The 17,770-nt window shown below is 33.8% G+C and overlaps 6 protein-coding genes and 1 non-coding gene across 10 annotated transcripts in view; 2 read left to right on the top strand and 5 right to left on the bottom strand.

Annotated features, from left to right (window-relative positions):
• LOC106760040 lies at positions 1 to 1,220 on the bottom strand (the record flags this gene model as incomplete). Its single annotated transcript, XM_022781631.1, has 1 exon — positions 1 to 1,220. A coding segment is annotated over exon 1 (1,128 nt), but the record flags the coding sequence as incomplete, so codon positions are not given.
• LOC106762101 overlaps positions 1 to 1,366 on the bottom strand; it is a 14,863-nt gene extending 13,497 nt beyond the window's left edge. Inside the window, exon 1 of one of the 3 annotated variants that reach the window (XM_022780394.1) lies at positions 1,214 to 1,366. The gene's annotated coding sequence lies outside the window, so the exon portion shown is untranslated. The remainder of the gene's footprint in view (positions 1 to 1,213) is intronic. The other 2 variants (XM_022780395.1, XM_022780396.1) reach the window with 2 other exon arrangements.
• A 1,394-nt stretch (positions 1,367 to 2,760) lies between these two features.
• Positions 2,761 to 4,300, bottom strand: LOC106761293. Its single transcript, XM_014644828.2, has one exon. It carries the CDS (start codon positions 4,176 to 4,178, stop codon positions 3,045 to 3,047), a length of 1,134 nt encoding a protein of 377 aa, XP_014500314.1. The 5' UTR covers positions 4,179 to 4,300; the 3' UTR covers positions 2,761 to 3,044.
• Positions 4,301 to 4,698: 398 nt separating this feature from the next.
• Positions 4,699 to 7,331, top strand: LOC106761160. The gene is made up of 3 exons (XM_014644677.2): positions 4,699 to 4,980; positions 5,973 to 6,097; positions 6,738 to 7,331. The coding sequence occupies exons 1-3, from the start codon at positions 4,809 to 4,811 to the stop codon at positions 7,026 to 7,028; spliced, it is 588 nt and encodes a 195-aa protein (XP_014500163.1). The 5' UTR covers positions 4,699 to 4,808; the 3' UTR covers positions 7,029 to 7,331.
• A 262-nt stretch (positions 7,332 to 7,593) lies between these two features.
• Positions 7,594 to 12,377, bottom strand: LOC106760937 (mitochondrial thiamine diphosphate carrier 2). Of its 2 annotated transcripts, none has more exons than XM_014644385.2 (8): positions 12,026 to 12,374; positions 11,773 to 11,923; positions 10,344 to 10,460; positions 10,040 to 10,151; positions 9,668 to 9,795; positions 8,786 to 8,938; positions 8,197 to 8,334; positions 7,594 to 8,119 (listed from the first exon to the last, which is right to left on the bottom strand). In XM_014644385.2, exons 2-8 carry the CDS (start codon positions 11,890 to 11,892, stop codon positions 7,901 to 7,903), a joined length of 987 nt encoding a protein of 328 aa, XP_014499871.1. In that variant the 5' UTR covers positions 11,893 to 11,923; positions 12,026 to 12,374; the 3' UTR covers positions 7,594 to 7,900. The 2 variants fall into 2 exon arrangements, with proteins under 2 accessions (XP_014499871.1, XP_022636114.1); XM_022780393.1 differs by having other exon boundaries at positions 7,901 to 8,119; positions 12,030 to 12,377.
• A 1,682-nt stretch (positions 12,378 to 14,059) lies between these two features.
• LOC106759808 (protein SRC2) lies at positions 14,060 to 15,300 on the top strand. The gene has a single exon (XM_014643151.2). It carries the CDS (start codon positions 14,162 to 14,164, stop codon positions 15,074 to 15,076), a length of 915 nt encoding a protein of 304 aa, XP_014498637.1. The 5' UTR covers positions 14,060 to 14,161; the 3' UTR covers positions 15,077 to 15,300.
• Positions 15,301 to 17,127: 1,827 nt separating this feature from the next.
• Positions 17,128 to 17,198, bottom strand: TRNAG-CCC. The gene has a single exon. It is a non-coding gene; the product is annotated as a tRNA-Gly (tRNA).
• Between the last annotated feature and the right edge of the window lie 572 nt (positions 17,199 to 17,770).

Raw genomic sequence — 17,770 nt, 5'->3', positions numbered from 1 at the left:
TCCTTGAACACTAACTTTTTCCTGATACAGCTTTAATAGTTGAGATGATTCCTCCTTAAAACATGTCACAAACCTTGCAAGAAATAACTTTTCAGGAATACTAATCGGATACACAAAGTTGGCACTTTTCCTCAAGCCTTTAGAAAGTAAATGCTGGACAACACGGGCCCTTGGAATGATTGTCTTTTCCATACTCAAATCGAAAATCATTGGACGATGGACAAGTTCCAAAGGATCCCTTCCCAACTCATTGACCCAAAGGTTCATCACAGCATTTATTTTTTTAATAGATTTCAACATAAAGTGAGGGTGCCTCCTAAATGCTTCAGACAACGCTTCATCAGACCAACCCCATTTCTTGAAGGTATCAACTTTCTCCTTCCACAGGGAAACACTTATTTTTTTTATGGCCATCATCGCTACAACAAAACTTTCTTTTGAAGGATCAAACCCCAAATCCTTTACTTCCTTCACCAACTTAACTATATCATTTGAGGTATAGACCGCCTTACTATGGTTCCCAAGCAATCTTGCAATATTTGATTCGCTCACTTCATTCTCTAGCAGCAATCTGATGTTGTGTGCCAGACGATCCTTGAAAGAGTAAAATGTATTACCAAACATAAAACGAGTAGTCCTCACATGAGATTGGAATAACTTATATATCAATTCATAGGTTGGGACTATATGATTCTCCAGGCTTGGACGCAGTACTCTAGGGTACTTACTTATTAGGTCAACAATTTCAGACCTAGAAACACCCTTTGAGAGAAAAAATTCAAACTTTGGCAATAACCTTTTGCAGGGGTCACAAGAAAGCAACCACGGTGCCTTTCTAACCATATAGTTTACTTGAATATTAGAGAAACCGTGATTTCTGAAGAACCCGATCACAGTCTCGGGCTTTTCTGAGGTCTGGAAACAAATATTGTAGGACTTAGATGTTTTGGAAGCAGATTCAGGAGAGAATCCAAAGTTGTCAACGAGGTAGGATATTGCAAATGAGCGTGAATTTGAAGTGGCTGTGCAGAAACAAAGAGAAAAGAGGAATGGGTAGTGGTGGATAAAAGGGTAAGGTGATGTTGCTGTGGAAGTGACACATTTCAAGTACAGAAGTTTATTGAACATGGTGATGAGGTGAAAAACAACTTTTCAAATTGAAGAAAATTCCTGAAAATTGAAAAGGCAAAGGATTGAAGAACAATGATGTTACCTGAGCGTGGTACTGAGTAACTCAGATTTTGAGACAGATACAAGCTCCTCCTTCAAATCTCACTCCTATTTTTCTGCTAGGGTTCCATTCGATATCTGTTCTCAAAGAGAGAAACAAATTATCAACTCTGTAGAATTAAATTCTAAAAGAAATAAATAAAAAAGACAAAATAATCCCACAAATGAATTAGAACATTATCCTATAACATAACTTAAGGGTCCAATCCAAGTAATTAATTAACCCAATTCTAAATAAAAATAAATATAATTAAATTTACACGGATTAGAAGCGTTGATTACATCTTCTTTAATATGTGAAAAATAAGAAATAATACACAAAAAAGGCAGACTTGAATTTTGTTTTTAAATTTTTTTAATTATATTGTCTATGTATTAATAAATGGTGTATTATATATATATATATATATATATATAAAATATTTTTTTAATAGTTTGATTGATTTCATATATTTTGTTTAATTTTTGACAAACTGTTTAAGTTTTATTAAAAAGATTAATACTAAACAATACATTATTAGTTTAATCTGTTTCAATAAATTTGCGTAATTTAACTTATTATTTTTTAACAAATCACTTTTAGTTTATTTAGAGTATTTTTAAACTGTCGATCACTTTTTGACGAGTCTAATTTTAGTATTATGTAATTTTTTTACATAGGCAATCTTTTACTTAATTAAGTATTATTTTGATAAATCATTTCTAATCCTAAATAAATATAATGTCTAAATAGTTAAAAGATTATAATTTATTTCATCAACAAAGAGTGTGTAGTGTTTTTTGAAATATACAATGATTGGATGCTTCTTACTAAATTATTGAGATAAATTAAAAACTTTATTCTTACAAAGTTCATACGACAGAAGAGAAAAATCAATAGTATTTTTTAATACTTGCATATGATAGTCTTTATTTTTCTTTTTCTTCTTTAACCATCACAAGTGACCATACAAACTACAATGGTGTATCCGGACGTTGTCATTTGATGTATACCCAGCTAAACGTCTGTGCAATAATTTGACATTATTTTTCCACTAACAAGGAACAAATCATTAAGTTACACAAAAGTTAAAGGAGTTATGATGATGGACAATGATATTTTAACAACTTTTTGATAATTGAACACATGTCATCATTTTATTGATTTGTTTGAATTTATTCTAAAAAATATTTGAAACGGACCAATCACAAACTAGCACGTATGTATCATCAAAGAGTTGTAAAAAATATTGTTAAAGAGACTTTTTCATATGATAATTGTAATGATATCTTGCCTATCCTATAACACGTATGTATTATCAAAGAGTTAGTAAAAAATATTGTTAAAGAGACTTTTTCATGTGATAATTGTAATGATATCTTGCCTATCCTATAAGATCAATTACCAAAATAGTTGAAATATTTCAATCCAGAAACCAAACCAGAAAAAAGAATTGACATGTATACAAACTAATAACTAAAAGATCCTTGCCAGTGCATACATTAATGCAAGGATGACATATAGACTTTTATTCCAAAGGCAACGACAAAAAAAAAAAAATGCTTGTGTAAGCTATGTTGCAGATGAGCATTGGATAAGAATTTGAGCTAAACTTTTCATGCTACAGTCACATTTATATAACGTCAAGCAACTGATATAAATCACAAAGATGGTGGCAATTGCAGAAAGCATTCCAACCCATCAGAATGACACAATTGATTTAAATCAGTTGAATTTAAACATGACTAACTCCAAGTTATAAGGGATGAAGAAATACAAACTTCTGGAATCAGAGAAATTAGTTCTCGTTAGTTAACCATTTGATCATCCTCTTTTAGTCTTTGAATTGGTACAGCTTTAGTAGTTCACTTGTCTCCTCCTTAAAACGCATGACATAGTTTTCAATAAATACCTTATCAGAAACAGAAAATGGCGTAATCAAGCTGGCACTCTTACTCCTCAAACCTTTCTTGAGTAAATACTGGACAACAAGTGCCCTTGGAATGATCCTTCTCTCCAAACTAAATCCAAAAATCTCTGGTTTCTTGGTAAGAGCCAAATAGTCCCAACCTAATTGCTTAACCCAAAATCTCATAATCCTATCAATTTTTTCTTGGGACACCAACATTACGAGGGGTTGCCTCCTAAACACTCTGAGAACCAATTCTTCAGACCAACCCCATCTCTTAAAGGCATCAACTTTCCTCTCCCATCGAGATTTCGGAATGGTCGTTTTCGCCACCAGCGCGATGGCAAAGCTCAACTTGGAAGGATCAAACCCCATTTCCTTAACCTCATCCAAAGTCCTCTTCAAGGAAGAACACAAGATTATAGAAATTCTCCTGCGTAACACAAAGGCTAGTACACGATCAGTGACTCCATCATCAACCAAAAGTTCCACATTCTTCACCACACGATCAGTACCAAAGAAATGACCACAAGAGCGTATGCAATCCATCGTTTCCTTATCGGTTTGAAAAAACTTCCTCATCAGTTCATACGAAGGGACAATGTTATTCTCGAGGCTGCAGTAAAGGATTCTGGGGCTCCTACTCACCAGTTCCACAATGTCAGAGCGTGAGGCCCCTTTCGAGAGTAAAAACTCGAACTTTGGAAAAACCCTTTTGTGGGGGTCGCAAGTGAGAACCTTGGGTGCTCTTTCGGCAATGCTGTTTATCTGGGTATTGCTGAATCCGTTATCTCTGAAGAATGCGATGACTGAGTCGGGCTTTTCCGAGGTCTCGAATTGAATGAATTTGGAAGCCTTCAGAGCGGTTTCTGGGGAGAACCCGCGGTCGTTTACGAGATAGGAAACCATGAAAGAGTGTTGTTGCTGTGAAGCATTTGAAGAGTGTTTCAGAGAGAGTATCGAGGATAATGGATTGTTGGGTTGTCGGGTTTGAAGAGGGGTTATTGAGAATGACTTCCGATAGAGAAGAAAGAGTTTGAAGCGTTGGGAATGAAACATATCCGAGTGTATGGATTACCGAAAAACTGTGATTCGAAGGGAAATTTCATTCAGTGTTGGAGTTTTGATTGATGTGATTTGTAATCTTCATAATCCCAAATCACCATCAAAGGGGATGTATTTTAGGGTTTGTCTATCTTTAGCCATATATATATATATATATATATATATATATATATTAAATAATCATACTTTAAAAAGCTAGATCGATAACACTAAATATATCAAATTCAAAATTCATCATTTATTTTTAGTAATATTTTGGGAGACCAAATAATAAAAAACTTTTAGTTTTCAAATTACATTATTACAAGATAAATTTTAACACTTCACGTTCATCAAGGAAAAGGTGATTCACCATAGTTCAATGTATAGTATTATTGAAATTAACTTATTAAGGAAATGTACAATTTTATAAATCACACTAAGTTATGGACAAAATGTTATGGTTCATAGTTGAAAAACTTTACATTGTAATAAACTTTACATAATGATATAAAAAAGTTATAAAGAGTGTTAGTTGAGTTTCTCTAAAACATATGCACCAAAACAAGCCACGAAAACATCTTCAATATTAGGCTTACACTACAAGAGACATCACAAGGCCGCGTTCGGCGTCAAAACACAACGATGGGTCAGGCATTTCGTCGAGCATCTGGAAGAATCCGGGCAGCATCCGAGGCTGACACCTCATCTTTCTCCAAGCCAAAGACCGCCGTTGATCGCCGACCGCCGCCCACGGTTGCCACCGACAAGGCGGCGCAGATCTCGAAAGCCGCCGAACAAGACGTACTTCAGGCCGGTAATTATGTCTCTCTCTTCTCGTAGGTTCAAAGGTTTTGATTGGGAAATTAGAGCTAAAGGATTACGAAAAAATTGTTCCTTTAACATGATTTCGCTCTGGGAAAATAAAAATGGTTAGAAGGTGCCTTGGAAATTAAGATAGCTAATGTGGGTTATCCCGAGACTGTATTCAACTGTATTTTGGTGTTCTAGAACAAGGCTAAGACTGTGGGGGTTTGTGAATGTTACTTTTCAGTTTAAAGTATTCCTTTGTAGTTTTTTTTGCATCCATATGGGTTGGGTCATGGGTATGGAAGCTTAGTCCAGCTGAAAATGGTGTAATGAAAAATTGTGTTTGTCTGTGGTGGGGGGAGTTTAGGCATAGCTTGACAGAATAAATGGTTGGACGGTAAAATTTAGGAAAGAAGTTTAACTGGATGTAGATTTTTGTTCACCCATTTCTACCCCTCTATCTACCAATAACCAGTGAAACATCCAAGGGGTCACTTTGTTTCAGAAAATGTTCTGATTTCACTTTTAATTACAAATTGTGATTTTAATTTTAGTTGGGTTCTAGTATTTAAAAATTTAGAAACAAATTGTGGAAATGGAAAATGAATTCAAAACATTAGTGCAAGTTGATTTCTTTTCAAACTGGTAACGAAATCAAAACAATGTTACATTATTGTGATTAAAAGTGATGGCAGAAAATGAAATTAAAATACATTTTCTCAAACCAAACGACCCAGGTATTCCATCCCACCCCATTTCCATTCTGTATTTTCGTCCTTGCTGCTGCTGATACCATTAGATTTTTTGTGGTTATACTTCTTGTAGCAATTATTTATCCATAAAAAAATAAAAAGAATTTGCTCCATGTTAATTTGTGTCATTTTGAAATGTTGCATACATAGACATTGCTTATAATTTTGGTGTTCTTTGCGAAGTTCTATAATGCTACCGTGCTATTTCATCGTGGTTGATTTCACTGTTATTTGGTCTTGGCTTAAGATGATCGTTCTAGAGTTAATATGGACAACATCCTGGAAGAAAGAGATCCCAAATTTGATGCTATGCTTGGTCAAATGGTTGGTAGAATTAAATCAAAGCCTGGGGGGAAACCTGAGATGGGTGAGGTAAGTTTATATCAAATTGTTTTTACTCTTTCTGTAGAATTGAAGTTGATGCAGAAGTGTCATTACGGTGTATGTATTAATGGATAACTCCAACATTTAAAATTGTTTTATTCTTCACTCTTTTCCTATGAAATTCTTTTAATGTTGGATGTTGAGTATTATTAAAGTTTGTCACTGTATCCGAAGTACAAAAATGGTACTATTGGCATTGAACATCAAGTAAACCCTGTTTTTCTATATTGGCGTGTTTATCTGCGATCAAATAAAAGGAAATCTGCCAATATAATCCTACCTTTGACTGTATTTTGTATGCCAATATTTGCATAAAATACTGTCATGCATACCTTTTCCATTACCAATCAATGCCGAGAATGGTTTCTGTCATTTGTTACTCATGGTATGAGCATAGTGCCAAGTTGAACTTAACAAATTTGGTTGACTTTTGGAATATGTGTTTGGATGAACTTATTTTAGAGAATTAACAACCTTTTTAATATCTTCTTACGAGACATTCAAAAGAATTATTTCTCAAAAAGAATGTTACAAATGCAGTTTCAATGGTCAGAGCTTTACTTTTGACGGTTTTTAGTGCATATTCACCGAGACAAACTCACCTTACATCTAGACAATATTGTTACAGGCCTTCGTGGTTGAGAAGTACAACAGGCCAATGCCCAAATTGCGAAACACAAAACCAGATTCTGGGCGCTATGAGGAAAGGCAGGTTCCTGCTGGCACTTTGAATATTGCTCAGTTGCGCCATATCATACTTTTGCACGAAGGTAAGGCTGATGATTACAATGGACGTATGAATGCTCAACAGATTGCTGAAAAATTTCAAGTGGATCTTGTTCAGATTCAAAGGATCTTGCAATTCTTATCACAACCTCCAGAAGGTAGCAGTAAAGACAAGAACGAAGCACCAAGATAATAGCTTAACTGACATTACTCACTGGTTCTTTCTTGTCTTAAAATGGCTGTTCTAACTGGATTTCAAGTGCGGACAAAAGTCTTGGGCATTAAAAAATGTTGTCCGAAAGAAAAGATAATGACAAAAGGCCATAACATGAGGTCTTCATTTAACTTGTGATAGACTATATTATCAGGTGCTCGTGCAGCCCCTATACATAGACTCGAATGACATCGTGATATCATTAATTGAATTTGTACTTCTGACGAAAATTAACCCTGTAGAGGGTGAGTTGCAATAAGTGTTTTGAAACCCTACAGCTGAGATATTGTTTGTTGTTTTTGCATTACTTCACGACAGTTAATAAAAATGAGCAATTTCAGTTTTGTTCTTACAAGATGCATATGTTTGTAAACTCTGCTATTTAGATTTACTTACTATTAGACTTATTCCATGCAGAGAGATTCGTGTCCCTCCGTCATTAGCCTCGAGTTTAATCACCTCGATCCTAGTCCGTGAGCATAGTTAATTTGGATTGGTTGCAAAACCGGTGCATATAAAAACCCTCAAATTGTGGAAGATGAAGTCCGAATAAAGACAGATTTTGAACCATTTAGGATAAATTTGGAAGTAAAAAGCACCTTAACAAGAATAATCCCACCAACAGCTGGAGCGCACCATTTAGAAAAAGGAAAATTGATGTCACTCTGCTAAATCTTAGCTTTTACTTGGCTGAATATTCATCTTAAAAGTGAACTAGAATCGTAACCACTATCTCAAAATTAGCATACACCTCTTCCTATCCAGGCGATGACTAAATGGATTAAAAAGAATGAGATAATGAAGATTAAAAAAAAAAACAAAAAATCCCCTTTTCCCCCTTAGTAAAAAAATCAAGTCAAAAGAGATTCCAGCCAGTCTGATGTCAATTCATACGCCACAAATGTTACAGCATTAGCTGGTGCAGCTTTAACAGTTGATGGGACTATCCCCTTATATAGACCAGCCCAACCCTCCCTTTGTAATATTCGCTTTATGGCATCAAGCATATTGTTGTATGCACGGTGTTCAACCCGAGCTCCATATCTTGGATGCCTTTGTAGACCTTCAATCTGCAGCAAAAGAATGAAGATTCATAATTTGCTTATATTTTGTAGAGGAATGAGGGGTTCAAAATTCTATCATCCACCTGAAATCTTTTCTTGACCACATCAAGTGGATGAGTGGCGAGCTTGGCACATGCTCCTGCACTCACTCCACAGAGGAAAAGCTGAAAGCTAGAGATGTTTTCTGCAGTAGGATTCGAATACTGACGTTGATTCCACGCCTACATTTATCCCGCATAATACATGCATATTAAAAAACAGGTATCAAAGAATTGCTGTCTATAACGTATGAGTAAAGCATATAGCAGTTCTGTGAAGGAATCTTAATATGATGTTACCTCAGTGGACCATATTTGCATTAAAATAAGTTTAAGTATTAGTACACTGGCATTTGACATAGTAAGTTATGATGATATTTATTGAAAAGAAAAAAACTCCTTCTGTCACTGGCCACTAGCAGTTATAGATATGCAGAGCTGAGACTGGGTATAAGGCATAAACAACATTTTGCTCGGACCAAAATTTAAAATTAACACAAACTGCTGCATAGCTTCGTTGTCGTTACAAATAGCCAGTGGGAAAATAATAACCACACATTCAATACGTGCATACCATAATTACTTCAAATACAAATAAGTGGAATGGTAAATAGAAGAAGAACTGAAATTTTACCATGGTCCAACGTTTAAATGTATCATAGGTGCCAAATTGTAGAGCTGCATATGGTATAATCTCAACTAGGGTTGGTGACAATCCAGCATACAAGCCTTGGAAGCCACGAGTCTGGACAATATCAACAAATGCTGTTCTCATGTTTGGATAAACCTGAAAAATGGGAAAATATTAACAAGTCATTGTCCCAAAATTGATTTCATGAGACATCAAGGATCGCAACAGTCTCAAGCTATGCACTCAAGCTAAAGTTATATAATCAAAGGCCACAAGTGGAAGTGTTTCTTTTTCCATGCTTAAGCTTCGGATACGAAATAAAATTAATTGATTAGGAAGCAAAGGTGGACACTCCCTCACCACAATTGGAAAAATGATTGATCACGAAGCAACTACTCTAAAAGCTTCAGCTGTTAGGTAAAGACACATAAATGAATTATATTATATCTCGCATAATTCCCCCTTAAACAAGAGTCTCTAAGGTTTGAAGCAAGGACATGCCAAGCCCACACATATCTAGTATTCACATTCAACCTTTTTATTCAAAGAATGGGGATAGCAAGGATAAATTCTAGACCATTTGATCATAGAGATTTTAATACGATGTCATTGACCAACTATACCAAAACCTTATAGTATCAAGTAAATACACAAGGAATGGTATTATATCTTAAATTTCTAGCAGGAAACCAAAAAACACACATAAATGTAAGAGTTTCAAGTAGAATGAACATTGAAAGAAGCAGAAGTAAATGGAAGTGAAGGGTCTTTAAAAAGCATGCCAGCAATTTTCATCATGGATCTTCACAGTTTACAACTAGTATGCATAACAGTAATTTACTTCAAAACCATCTTGTAATATTGGACCTTTTAAAATGCATATACCTTGGGTTCACCCTGGGAAGCTAATATGGTTCGGAGAAGATCAAAGGGATATGAACCTACAGTAGCAGCACTCCCAGCTATTGCCCCACTCATATAGGATAGATAAGGGCTCAGATTCATGTGATTCTCTGCAGCAACAGAAAGCAAAGCAATGAACATAATAGACCTACAACAGGAAATGCCCAAGTAATCAATAACTCTAGATTGCAGATTGACAAGGCTTTGACCTGCCATAAAAACAATGAATAGACCTTGAACTGTATATTCAAAGTTTTAACAACATCAACAAAAAAAAAAAGCAAATCTGGGCAGACATACACCTAGGAGTAAATTGCAAATTCATGTGTAGAGACAGACACCGAGTAGGCATACCTGTTTTGGAAGAACCAGAGGCAAAAGTCTTCAACTTGTGTAGAACAGTAAATTGTATACTTGTATATGGCATAACCATGAGCAAAGCTGGCACATTTCCCCGCCAAAAACCCTGTAACATGACAGAATTGAGAATGAGTAATACAGAAACTTTTCCCATAAAAAAGTTGACAGGAAACTTCCAAAAGACATAAAGAATTCAGGCATTATCAGATACACTGATCTCACCAAAAGCTTTTTGGTACCCTCTTAAGGTAAATAGGAGGAAGATTAAAAAAAAGTAATAGAAGCTGGGTCGTCTTACCCGTATGCCTTCTTCTCTGAAAATATCCTTGCTTGCTTGGACCATGCTGGTATATTTTGAAGGAGTAGACAAATCCTTACGTAGTAAAGCCCATGAAGATGTGGGTTCTAGTTGAACCTAACAATGAATGCGAATAACAACTTAATTCAGCTCCGGTTGCAATGAACAACCATGATGATGAACCCAAGTTCCCTAAGTCTAGCTCAAAAATTAAAACATTAACAAGTGCAAACAAATCTTATTGTTCAATCCCACGTTAATGCAACCATCCCCGAGGCCACATAAATTTTAAATAAAATGATGCCAACAACTGAGTAATACCAGATATATTAACCAAGTAAACTAAAAACCTTTCGGCTTTCAATCACCAGGAGTGAATGCAATTTTCTTTTATAGAAAATAGACCTTTCTTTTATAGAAAAGAAAGAAGAAAAAGTAAAATTATTTTCAAAATTCCAACCAGATATCACAACCATTGTTAGAATATTTTTTATAGGATCTTCAGTCTAACTCAATCCCAAAATCCATCTTGTGGGATAAAGGTTGTCCCCTCTTATATACACGATTTTGTCCCTGGATGTGGGGGAACTCCACCATGCTGTTCATTAATTAAACACCAAAAATTACTTTAAAGTGTCTTATTTTCAAGTGTCCTAAAGGAATTAGTTAAGAAGCACAGGAAATTTCGATTCAAATTCACAATATTGGAAACCCCAGTAGGTATGCATCAATGTAATTTTTTTAAAGAAAAATTTATATTTCAAACTCCCTCCTGTGTATCATCTTTTTAAAGATTTGTGTTCCTGTTTAATTGTTATTTTTAAAGTTTAAGACAACAATAGTTACTCTTTTGTTATTTACACTCTTACATTTTACTTAACCTGTAATCAGTTTATGTATGCATGGATTTATTGTGCTGTAAAAAATGACAATAGTAACATAAAAAATCTTATAAATATAATATTTTATGAAAATCGATAAAAATGATTGTAAAAAAACCTTAAAGGACACTTAAAAAGAAACCCTTAACGGCTAAGTTCACTGATTACCATTTGTCCATTTTAAAACCAAAAAGAGTTCGACTTAAAACCATTTCCAAAGCAGGACAACTATCTGGCAAATGAAAATCACACAGCAAATACACAATTGGGTGAAAGAAACACAAGTCAATGAAGCCATAAATGCCAACAATAACCACATACTACCTCCCTTTAAAAAAACAACCGAGTTCAGTTAAGGAGATAGTTATATCAAAACTTACTAAGCTTCCAACTTTTTTAAAACATTCTTGTCACCCATCTCGTAAAACGAGCAATTAAAGATATGAAATGCATTAAAGTTAGAGACTTTCAGTGAAAATAATTAAAATTTGCTTACATTATAATAAAGATACAATCTTTGAACAAAAAGAAATGTCAGAAAGTCAAACCTGAAACCTAATCTTAATAACATCAAGAGGCGACGTGACGGTCCTGGATACAGCCCCGGAAAGAGCTCCGGCGGTGGCATCAATCGCAGCCCGTTTCAGCTGGCTCGGTTCCTCCTCCATTGCAAGAACACCCTCCAATCCCAACTACAACCTGCGTCATCACAAAGCAAAACCCACACACGAATAAACCATATAGTTAGGGAAAACGTTAGAATTTCCCTTGAATTTGGAAAGAAAGAGAGAGAGAAGGCACCGGCGAGAGAGGAAGGGAAAGGAGGCAATGGAGACGAGAGCGGACATTGGAGACAGGAAAGGGAAGGGAAATTCGTTGTTTGCCGCCTTATTTGAGTGGAAGATTTTTATGGCGGCGATTTCTCCGCCTCTGTCTGAGGCGTTGCAGGAATCTTGCAGAGTCTCAGACACAAACACGACGACTAATATTAATGTAATACAAGAAAAGGAAAAGAAAAAGAGAAAAGAAGAGAAAACCGTGGAGATGTTTTTGCATGCAGTGATTGGATCGAATCGAACACAGTTATTTCAGGGATGATGATAATAATATTAATTAGTACAGATTTTTCTTTTCCATTTCTAGCTTCAACACCTGATAGTGGAAAAGTTACAACATTCTTTTCCTAAAATAGGTTTAAGATGTATACTTGTTATAATTAAAACATATCGCTAATTTACTAAGTTTTTTTGTTTTATTATAATTTTTATGCAGAATATTTAAATCCAAAATTTTGTTTAAGAAATTCAACTGTCTATGTTATGTCTTATATTGCATAAGAATGATAAAATAAAACATTATATAAAGAAAATCCTATTAATTTATTATTTTCTATAAAATAATAAAATAAAACATTATATAAAGAAGAAAGTCCTATTAATTTATTATTTTAAGATTTCGATTAAAAGATAGTCTGAATCTCTTGTATCATTGGGTTGTAGATTTGTTTTGTGTTGCTTTAAGATTCCTTCTTTGGCTTCTGCAATGTATCGTAAAAGAAATATATGTTTTGTGGATTATATATTGACATTTGTTGTCTGCTATTAATTTGTAACAGATATAGAGCGAATAATTTCTTAATAAGATAATAATAAATAAAATATAATTGATTTGTATTTAAATTGTAAAATAAAATGAAAATAAAGTGAAAAAGGCAAATTGCATATTCACAAAATATGCTTCTCTGAGTGCAAGTTATTGTCAAGTGAAAGCAAATGGAAGCCTGACAAGGATCCCAATAACTTAAAACTCATACACATCAAGAGAAAATAAAATCAAATATAATAAATTAGAAAATAAATTTTAAAAAAGAGCAAACATTAAAATTGCTATCTTTTCATATGATTGATTAATTTTTACATAAAACAAATATTTAATTTTTTATCTAATTACATAAATATCCTTTATTATCAAATATAAAAAATTATGTCCACATATAAAGTTTTTAATGAAAACACTAATAATTAGGATCAATTTAAGTTCTTATTTAAACATTTTTTATTTTAGGTTAAAAACTCGGTTTAAAAACGGTTTTTGAGCCTAACGAGGAATTCCGCGTCCAAGCCGTAGCCCAACCCGCGTGTATAGACGTGCGCGCGTGATGACATGACGACTCTACATGCACATGACACGTTTACTATTCATGCACATTCCAGAGTTAAGGAGAGGGCAAAAAGGTCATTTACAAAATATTAGATTAACCTTTTTATTTCATAAAATGTTACACCACATTATTTAATTTGAATAATAAAAAAGAATGAAATTCTAGATAAAGATGTCATGCTATTTTTAATTTCTAAAGCTTCTCTAACTAAAAATATTTATCATTTATCACCCGTATCTCACTCTTTAATGAAACATATAATTTCATATTCCTTTTTTCAGGAATAATTAATTTATACATTAATTATTTTTCACGCTGGCCAAACTATTTTGAATAGAGACATTAGGGTGTATGCATCAAATCATTACCAAAAAATATTACTAAATAAAAACAACAACGCGACGAAATGCGACATAAAAGGCCATAGTTGTCGTTTTTTCTAATTTTAAATTAGAAAAATATCTTAAACATTAAGCAAGAATTAAAAACTATACAAAAACACTGAACCGCCTTGGAATAATAATAAAAATATAAATATTATGCCAAACCGAAAATAGAAAAACGCGTGATGATAAATAATTTAAATCATAAAATTATAATTTAAAGTTGTATCTACCTGGAAGGTTCGTAAATATCATTGTTCAAACTTGTATATATATATTTTTTCGTAGTTTCAGTTGAACAATACATAGCATTCGAGATTTTGCACCAAACAAAACTTATCAGAAACTCTTCTTCTTGTTCATCTTCTTCTTCTGCTACTTCTTCTGAAATCCATGGAATACAGAACCTTAGAACTCAACATCATATCAGCGAAAGACATAAAGAATGTTAATCTTTTCTCGAAGATGGACGTTTACGTCGTCATTTCGCTCACCGGTGACCCTTTTCATCTTCAAAGCGCAACCACCCATGTGGACAAAGATGGCGGATGCAACCCCAAGTGGAACTATCCGGTGAAATTCTCCGTCAACGAAGCGCTGGCAAAGGAGAACCGTTTGACCCTCGAGGCCAAGCTCATCTCCGACCGCACCCTCGGTGACACCGTCATCGGCACCGTCCATGTTCCTCTCAGGGAGCTCGTCGACAACCCCGGCGAAGACAACGGCTTTCGACAAGTCAGTTACAAGGTCGTCAAATCTTCAGGAAAATCCAAGGGATCATTCAATTTCTCTTACAAATTCGCTGAAAAGGTCTCTAATTCCACCGCTGCCGGAAGGATGTCCGCTGCGGCATCAAAAACGGAAACGGAGCCAGTGATGGCTTACCCTCCTCAGACCTCCGCGGGAACAAGTGCAATTCCTTACGGAACATCGCATCCTCCGCCGCCCAACCCGGCTGCACAATATGGATACCCACCCCAACAACCGTCTTACACCGGATACCCACCGGTTAATGGGTATCCACCTCAACAGAGCTACGGTGGATACCCTCCACAACAAAACGGATATGGTGGATACCCACCGCAAAATGGTTATGGTTATGGATATCAAGGGTACCCTCAACAAGGTGGATATGGATACCCACCCGCCCAGAAACCAAAGAAGAACAATTTCGGAATGGGGTTGGGTGCGGGATTGCTTGGTGGTGCTTTGGGTGGTATGTTGATCGGAGATATGGTATCTGATGCTGCGGATTATGAAGCTGGATACGATGCTGGATTTGATGATGCTGGTGGATTTGATTTTTAAACCTGTTCTTTAGTTAGACGTGTGTTTTTATGGATTCCGGATTTCACTGTTGTTTTTTTTTTTAAGGTTGAGTAACGATGTTTCATGATGCTGTTTATCAGTATTCTGTTTCATATACCTCGTTATCTGACTTTGTATCTATCTGGTATGACATAACATACGTACAGCTTGTGATTTCCTCTTCATTTCTATTCTATTCACAAATGATAAAGATGTTATACGTATAGTTCGGGATATGATAGATATGGTATTATGATATGATGATAAAAGAGAAATTGATGGTTTTGTTGAATTGTACCATTCTCTTCAAGTTGAAGATGTAATTTCCAAGAAAGAGAAGTTGCATATTTGACAAAATTCAATCTGGGTGATAATTTTAGTCTGATGCAAAACATCAAAATTTCATCTTTAATTTGTTGCTTCTTGCTGGGTTTCTTCAAGACAAACGAAACTTCCTTAATCTTATTATCTTGTTTTCTTGTGCTCTTCTACAAAATCTAGTTAAAAAAACTACTACTAGACAGTAATATATTAAGAAAAACCATACTGACAAACGATGTCTCTTACCTGTTGCATAGTTCTGCAAGCATAACACATTTGCAACCAATGACATTGAATTAGCATAACATTAGCTGGGTTCTGAATTTGTTATTGTTAGCAGGGAACAAAATCTTATAAAGCCAATATGCAAGATATATATAACTTTTTTATGGTATGCAGGTGGAATATATGAACTAGAATAATGGTGCAGAGAATCGATTCCTTATCATATTGAATAAAAATTTATAGTGAGGGAATGATTATCCCACTCTTTTGTTATGCTGACCCCAAGTTAGTTTAAACAATAACCAGCACAATACCTTATATTAAAATCAAAGCTATACTATGCTTCATAAAGAAGAATACAAAGTGGAAAAACAATAGAAGGGGCATGTTACTGTTACAAATTGATGATCATGGATATTCAATTATTTGTATCAGAACATTGACAGTTCTTTATTTTCTATCATATGTCTGGGCAAAAACAGAAAATCTGAGTCAAATTTTATTTACCTCTAGAGGTGATAAACAACAAAATTGCATACGTTGGAATTGAAGAAGACACATTCAAAATTCTGCGATGAAGTCTGTCTGTTCTTGGTGAAGTCTGCTGAAGCCAACTTCATCGAACCCCGAAACTCGGTCTCCTCGAGAATTGCATGATCCGATAATAATGGTGATCAATACTCAAGGTTCATGGTCATGGTGTTCCAATTTCCACCTCTTGTTTTGCTCTGTCCATGTGAGAACATGGCATACGAGATTGTCTGAAAAGACTTGTCTGCTCCACGTACATGAAGAACCTCGTCATTTTCCAATTGCCTTGGGGTAGATTTTTTCTCCAACTAGATATAATCAATAATACAAGAATGATGTAAAAAATTAACATAAATGTCACACACACATATAAGTCCATTAAAAGTTTCAGCTAAAAGAGTAGATTATATCATTTTTATCCCTATTGATATTTTGGTTTTAATGTTATGGAATCTCATCGTATGTGATTCATGTAGACGATTCACTTAGTCGGAATAAATTTTATTAGTATGGTTGATAAACGTTTTAAAAAGTTAATTTTAATTGTAATTCATCTTATTTTTAATTGAGATGAGATTTAAATCTATCTTATCATATTAAAGTATATATATTTCAAATATAGGATTAGAGATTATTAATGACATAATAATAATACTAGATAATATGATAAGTCTAGCAACTAACAAATTTTATTAAAATAATTCTTAAATGATTTTAATACAATCTCAAAGTTCAAGTGTCTCTGTTAGATAAAGATGTGGATATACTAGAAGTTATACTTAAAGTTAATCATAAATGTGAACAACTATTGATGTGCATTTGTATGATATTTGAATTTGTTTGTAAAAATTAGTTTTTACACATTAATTTTAGTTTATAGAAAAAATTATTTTAATTTTTATTCTATTTTTATCACTTAATAGTTTTAATTGATACCTTTTGAATAAACAAAAACAAATGCGACTCTAAATGAGTGCGCATCCGGGGAATCGAACCCCGGTCAGTACCGTGGGAGGGTACTATGATACCACTACACCAGATGCGCTTGTGATTATTTTGACAATTTATGTTTTAATAGTATTGTTATAAAAATTGAAATAATTATATTTTAGGTTAGTTAAAATAATGTTTTTAAATCTATGGAACTAATTTAAGAAAATATAAACAATATTTTTTATTGGTATTAATATATTATTTTTTTATGATTTATTTTAATTTTATTTAGAGATAAAAATCAATTTTTTTTTTGTTTCAACAAAATACTTCTAATATTTTTTACTTTCTTCTTTTTTATTTTTATATTACAATATATAGAGAGAGATAAATCAATAAAATGTTTTGAAAACAATAAAGATATAATTAATAAAATAATACTCAATTACTTTTTGGAATTTGTAAATGATAATAGGTAAAAGCAAACAAATTTTTAAAATTTGTCATTAAAAACAAAACACAGAAATATTATAATACCTTCTTCTTAATTACTGAATAGTTTGAGCTATACAAAAGTGAATCATATAAAATTGTTAAGAGATACATTTATATATTATTTAAAGTTGTCATGATGAAATATATATTTTTGAACAATTTATTAATGATATATCATATTAACACATA

The sequence above is a fragment of the Vigna radiata genome, chromosome 5, assembly GCF_000741045.1.
Source record: "Vigna radiata var. radiata cultivar VC1973A chromosome 5, Vradiata_ver6, whole genome shotgun sequence".
NCBI lineage: Eukaryota > Viridiplantae > Streptophyta > Magnoliopsida > Fabales > Fabaceae > Vigna > Vigna radiata.
This window is presented reverse-complemented; position numbering and strand designations above follow the sequence as displayed.

What these genes read in the sequence shown, in the direction of transcription:
- LOC106761293 (XM_014644828.2), bottom strand. Translation starts at nt 4,178, where the DNA reads ATGTTTCATTCCCAACGCTTCAAACTCTTTCTTCTCTATCGGAAGTCA.
- LOC106761160 (XM_014644677.2), top strand. Translation starts at nt 4,809, where the DNA reads ATGGGTCAGGCATTTCGTCGAGCATCTGGAAGAATCCGGGCAGCATCC. An exon ending in ACAAGACGTACTTCAGGCCG is followed by an intron (nt 4,981 to 5,972) that starts GTAATTATGTCT and finishes TCTTGGCTTAAG; the next exon opens with ATGATCGTTCTAGAGTTAAT. An exon ending in GGAAACCTGAGATGGGTGAG is followed by an intron (nt 6,098 to 6,737) that starts GTAAGTTTATAT and finishes ATATTGTTACAG; the next exon opens with GCCTTCGTGGTTGAGAAGTA.
- LOC106760937 (XM_022780393.1), bottom strand. Translation starts at nt 11,892, where the DNA reads ATGGAGGAGGAACCGAGCCAGCTGAAACGGGCTGCGATTGATGCCACC. An exon ending in TCAGAGAAGAAGGCATACGG is followed by an intron (nt 10,152 to 10,343) that starts GTAAGACGACCC and finishes GTCATGTTACAG; the next exon opens with GGTTTTTGGCGGGGAAATGT. An exon ending in CATTTAAACGTTGGACCATG is followed by an intron (nt 8,335 to 8,785) that starts GTAAAATTTCAG and finishes GGATAAATGTAG; the next exon opens with GCGTGGAATCAACGTCAGTA.
- LOC106759808 (XM_014643151.2), top strand. Translation starts at nt 14,162, where the DNA reads ATGGAATACAGAACCTTAGAACTCAACATCATATCAGCGAAAGACATA.